This window comes from Phocoena sinus, chromosome 16, assembly GCF_008692025.1.
Source record: "Phocoena sinus isolate mPhoSin1 chromosome 16, mPhoSin1.pri, whole genome shotgun sequence".
NCBI lineage: Eukaryota > Metazoa > Chordata > Mammalia > Artiodactyla > Phocoenidae > Phocoena > Phocoena sinus.
The window spans coordinates 79372635-79378634 of NC_045778.1; the positions used below are offsets into that span (position 1 = coordinate 79372635).

The 6000-nt window shown below is 51.1% G+C and overlaps 1 protein-coding gene across 1 annotated transcript in view; it reads right to left on the reverse strand.

Moving 5' to 3' along the window:
- Positions 1-4026, reverse strand: part of ADAM12 (ADAM metallopeptidase domain 12) — a 408492-nt gene extending 404466 nt beyond the window's left edge. The window contains exon 1 of the mRNA XM_032607298.1: positions 3572-4026. Within this exon, the coding sequence (XP_032463189.1) occupies positions 3572-3659 (88 nt within the window). The 5' untranslated portion in view covers positions 3660-4026. The remainder of the gene's footprint in view (positions 1-3571) is intronic.
- Between the last annotated feature and the right edge of the window lie 1974 nt (positions 4027-6000).

Consider the following 6000-nt stretch of genomic DNA (forward strand, 5'->3'; position numbering starts at 1 on the left):
GCAAAAGTAAAAGCTCGGGCGCCTAGTAGTATCACTGACTCACTACACCAGCTACTACACCGTTTACTTCACAAACGCTCGGGATGTAAAGATTAAAAAAGTCCCCTACACCCGAACCTTCAAGCTGCGAACTTTCAAAGACACGAACGTGGGTTCCAGTAACGTCAGGCGTGAGTGAAACTGCAGCTTGCCCTCCGTCTCCTATTGCTGACGATCCTTCAGCTCTACCATCTCCCACCTCCTCTCCCTCCTCCAGTCAGTAACTCTCCTTGCCTGTTCACTCGATGCCAGCCCCTGGATGCCAGCTGTTGTCCTGTACTACAGTACTTTTCAAGGGACTGAACTGTAAGATTAAAAATGTTTTCTTCATATTTTGTATTTATTTTTTAAAGTATTATTTGTATGAAAAGTATTATAAACCTATTACAGTATGGTACTATATAGCCGATCGTGTTAGTTGGGTACCTAGGCTAACTTTGTTGGACTTATGAACAAATTGGACTTACGAACGCACTCCCGGAACGGAACTTGTTCGTATGTACGGGACTTACTGTGGTCAGGTTTTCTGTTACTTGCAATGGAAAGTATTTAATCATTCCTAACAAGTTATCAAAAGAAGTTATCTCCCACATGCCCTTTTAGGAAGTTACTAGAAGATGTGCTCCACAAAAATAAGGCATAAACTAAAAAAAGAAAGTTATGGTGCTCAGAAAACAGGCGATCCAACACAGGAAGGATGTACGAGGAGTTTCCAGCATCTTGGCAAGAGAGTAGTCCTGAGACAACAGTTGACATGCAAGCCTAAAAAGTAACCAGTTCACACTGGAGCAGGAAGAAAAGGGCTCCAAGAGAGATAATACCAAGAAAAATAAATAGTGAATAGATTACCTGATGTGTTTGATCATACTGGAAGTTTACCGATTCTCCCAGAGGGTTTGGAGGTAGAGACTGGTACACAAGAAACAAAGCAAAACGGTAAAAAAAAAAAAAAAAAAAAAAAAAAAAAAGCAAAAACAAAGCAATGATTAGCTGTAGGAAAAACAAAAAGTTGAAAGAGGTGTGAAATGGAATTACAGAACACTGTGGCTCAACCATAAGCAATATTTGCTTCATGGTACAAACATTAAATATTGGTTTTTTATTATGGCGGTATTATACTGGAAAGTCAGAAAGAAGAGAAGCCAGTGTGGATGGAGTCGTGCGCATGGGAGAGAGTGGTGAGAAAGGAGATAACACAGGAAAACAGGAAATACGTTATACTGAGGTTTGGATTTTCTTAAGAGCCCTAGGAAGCCACTGGAGAGTTTTAAACAGGAAACCAGCATGATCCAACTCATGACTGAGACTGATGACTTTGGCTGTGGTGCTGGGAAGAGTACATTGAGCAGGGACAAGAGGGGAAGCCAGCAGATGAGTTAGGAGGCTACTACACTAGGGATAAGAGGCTCTGCAGAAGAGATCAAAAGAAGCGGGAAAAAAAGCGGCCGAGGCTGGGGAAGGCCCACTTGAAACAGGGGGAAGTGGGTAGATGAGAACACATTTTGGAGGCTGGTGGCTTGTGGAGGGAAAGGAGAGACTCAGGATGACTTTCTAAGTATTTGCATGAGGCATCTGGAAAAGGCAGAGGATCTTATTACCCAGTTGGAAAGGTGGGGGCACGGGGTGGAAAATGGATTCAGGAGTAGAGAGTTTGGGATCTAGGGTTCTGTTTTGGACCTGTTAGGGCTGAGATGCCAATGAAGGGTAACATGCAGAGAGACAAACCCCAAAATATGCTCTGTCTCAAACAAGTAGTAATTCCTCCCTTTTTCTTGCCAACACAAAGAAATGTTTCATTATACGCTGTGATTTGGTGCACTGATTGATTTAAAACTCGATACCGAGAATCCAAGGATAAACAAGCAGTGACTCCTGGGATATCACAGCATGTAACCCATTCTAAGTGTTTAGGCTTAACCGGCTTTCTATTTTAAGTCATATCTATCCTAAGGAAAAACTACCTCTACCAAAGCTGCAGTGATAAAATAAGAAGTCCTTCCTCCATGAAATAATTTCCCATTATTAGCTTGATTTAGTAAACATTTTCCTCTAAAAAAAAAAAGTATTGTTCATGCTCAGTGGACTTCCGTTTATGTGCACACAGCATGTGTCAAGTCCAAGGCCACCTCGGGCACACTTTGAGATTGTTTCAGGTTTTTAAAAGTTCTTTCTCAATAAATACTCAAAAGGACCCATTTGTACAAAAGTCTTTCAAAACATTTTTGACAACTATTATTTCCACTTGCAGGTCAGAGTTTTCTAACTAAACAGTCAGCAGTATTCTTTCTTGGCATTCTCATTGCTTCTTCCTTCCTTTGAGCAATCTTTTTACTTAATCATTAATTCCCAAATTGGTCTTCATTGCCGTGTGGATTTTATCGAGATCTGGGTTTTAGCCACATTACAGTAGATGCGGTGGGGTATGGAGGTGGGGTGGTGTGGAGGGCAGCAGTGGCAATTACAAAATTAAACGTACCATAACGTGGTAACGGTTCGTGATTGAGGCCAGTTGTTGAAAAATAATGCCTGCTACATAGAATCACAGAAATTTAGAGCTGGAGGCCAAGGCAAGTCTTTCATTGGTAGGTCGACAGCGCCTCTAGCGGCAGAAAGACGGCGGTGGCGGTGACGGCGACCGGCAGAAACTTCCGAACTTTTAAAAAGGCACCTGCTGTTTGAGTTCTTATTGTGCAAAAAGAAAAGATCCACAGGTACCCATTTAAGGGGCTACAACTCGGGAAAACCTCGATCTATAAAACAGCTATAATAGCCACACTTCGGCTTAACGTGGAAATGAGTTGTCGCTTTACACAAGGTTGATTTAAGCGATTATTTAGCTGAGAACCTGACGGAGTGGCGGGAAACAAAGATTCTGCTCAAATCTAGCCGCCACTGACAACTACGCAGGTATCCGGAATTAGAAAGAGAGGGAAAGAAAATTAAAGAAGTAGGCAAGAGAGTCCATTTTTAAAATGGAGAGCGCCGTGGAACGCCGCAGGCACACCTGCGGGCACGGGGATGGCTCACCTGCGCGGTTACTGTGCGTCCCCCCAAGTGTATCCGAGGGGGAGCAAGGGTGCACAGGAAACCTCATGGAGGGCTGACCAGTCAGAGATGGGGGGATTCACTAAGGGACAGGGTAAGATGACCCGACGCGCATCATCCCGGGCGACACGTGTAACTGTCAAGACAGATACCCTGGCAAATGATCCCCGAGATGGGAGGACACGCGGCAGCGGCCCCGTGGCTGGGCCACCCGGGCTACGCGCCGGCGGCTTCCAGGCCCGGAGCCAAGTGCTCCCTCCTTCCCCCGGGAATTGGCACCTGGGGTGGGGGGCGGGGGTCCCCTCCGAGCCGGGAGCCCGAGCCCGGGGGCTCCGCAGCTGCGTCCCCGCGCGCCGGGTCGCGGGACAATCCCGCCACTCGGCGTCCCCCCCAGTGCGGCGCGTGGTGCCCCCGGAGGGCGAGTCCCCAGCGGGCGGGAGGGGACAGCGGGGGACCGGCGGGGAGCCGCCTGGGCTCGGCGACTTACCTCGGGCCGCGCGCGGCGCCAGCAGAGCCCCGGCCAGGGCGAGCAGGAGGGCGCGGGCGGGGGGCGCGGGCAGCGGGCGCGCTGCCATCGTCGCCGGCCTTCCGTGCAGCAGCAGCTCTCGGGGCCGGGCGATAGGCGCTGCACCATCCCCCGCGGGCGCCGAGAGGGGGCCGGGCGTCGCGGCCCGAGGGACTTCCTGCTGCGGGGAGTCAACTCCGAACCCCTCGCGCAGCGCCCGGCCGCTGAAGAGCTAGTCTAGGCTTTCATTTTTTTAAAAAAGTTTTCCCCGGCGCGTGTGTGTGTGCGTGTGTGCGTGTGTGTGTGCGCGCGCGCACGCTGTTCTGGCACGAGCCAGCCTTGACCGTTGCAATAAACGAGCAAACTGTCCCAGTTGGCCCGGGGACGAGGAAGATCGTTAGGGAGAGGAGGCAGGCCTGTGAAATGGATCCACAGCCAACAGTCACCGTTCTCATCACCACGGAACAAATTATGGTCTCCCCCGCGCCCCCGCCCGCCCGCCCGCGGCGTCCCGCGGGTCCTAGAGACCGGTCAGGGGCCCCCGCCAGGGTCCCGCCCAGAGCCGGCTCTGGCCCACCCCCGGGGCGGCTCGGGGCAGGGCGCCTCCCGGGCCGCGCGCCCCGGCGGCGGCACAGACGTGGCTCGGTGGCGGCGCGGGCGTCCGGAGCGCACACATCCCCGCCCCGGGATGATGTGGCCGCGGGGCCCCGGGCGCCCGGCTGCCAAGAGCACACGCGGCTGCACCGTCCAGCTTTCCAGTCTGAGGCTGGAAATGATGACTCGGCTGCTCGCTCCCGGAACGCGGGTAGCAGGTCGGCAAGGCTGTCCGCCGCCCAGGAGGGCGTCCCCGGGCCCCGTCTCCTAAGCCCCCAAACGGATATCTCGTGCGAGAGAATGAACTTGGACCTGCAGGCACGCGACGTCTGGGCATTCTGCTTTAGAACGCACTACTTTAGGTTTTACGTTGATAGACTGGATCAAGGTTCTCCTCCATGGCAGGACCCAAAAATAAAAGCGCACGGCGATTTTCCCCAGACTTTCCTGATCGTGAGAAACGTCTGGGTTTGTCTGTTAAGAATACAGAGTCCCAGGTGCCCTCCCACGCCCTTGAAATGAGCCTCTACAGGCCGCGGGGCCGGGGGCCACCCGGTGTTTGGGAAATACCAGTGAAGTGAATGGAGGGCCTTGCCTCCCAGTCCTAGTTCTTGGCGGTCTCCTCTTCTGCCTAGGAAGGCCTCAAAGAGACATAATAGCAATTTTAACAACGGGACTTGCCCTCTCCAGGAGGGGTCGAGGATGGGTGGCCCCCACCTTGTGGAACCACCATAATCTCCAGCCGTGGCCACCTATCAGAACCCTAAGGGCTAGGGAAATATTAACACCGCCACTCAGGTTAATCAGAATCTCCAGCCATGGACCGAGCCGGAATAGTTTCCAAAGCCCCAGGTGATTCTCATGTGCAGCCTGGAGGGAGAACCACCTGCAGAAATCTGTCCTGTGACCTCCCACCGATTTCTGAGGGAAGCCCCATTCCAAGAGGTGTTTAGACAGCATCTGAGGGAACTCTTCCTCACCATCTCTCTTTACTGCAAAGTGGCTTTTCTCCTATCTTCCTCCCACCCCCCAGGTTTCCACAGTGTTCCCAAGGACCAGCTCAGCCCCTCTGAACAATGTGCAGGCCTTTTTTTAAAATAAAAATACCCAAAAGCCAGAGGCACTGGCCCCAGGACCCCCTTCTCAATGCCAGGACATCTCAGCACTCCATCAGGAAGCCAGGCCTGGGTCCAAGCCCCAGTTTAAATCCAGCCCTACTACTCACCCCTCTGCCTCTCCTTTCTTTGTTCACTCATTGGCTCAATCAGCAATTAGCAACGCTCTGTTAGGGACTTGGGAAACCAGATGGATGAGGACTACCTCTTGCCTTCAAAGACTCTTCTGTCTGGTAGGACAAACTGATCAATCACAACTATTGAATGGTGTGAGCTGCTTACTTGGCCTCTTTCATAATCATTAGGTTGTTTGTTAACCACTACGTTATTTATTACATATTCATATAATCGGAGTATTGTGATAAGTAAGTGCTTCCCGTGCACTGTTTCATTTTAAAATCCTGAAGATCCAGATGAGGAAATTGCAGCGTCTAGAGGTTAAGTAGTTTTCCTGTGGTCACAGCACTAAGAAGTAGGTCAGAGCCCACACCAGATCTATTTGCAGATGCAGCCTGTGTCTTCAGTTCTGATTTCCAAGCTTCAGGTTTAGCATCTGTTAAGTGAAAGTAAAATACAAACCTCCCAGGTGGTAGTGAGCATTAAATGAGCTACGACGCCTCCCCAAGCCACAGGATTCCTGATGCTTGTTCAGAATTCAAATCCTCTGGCATTTACACTGGCGATCCCTCTTACAGAGGTCTG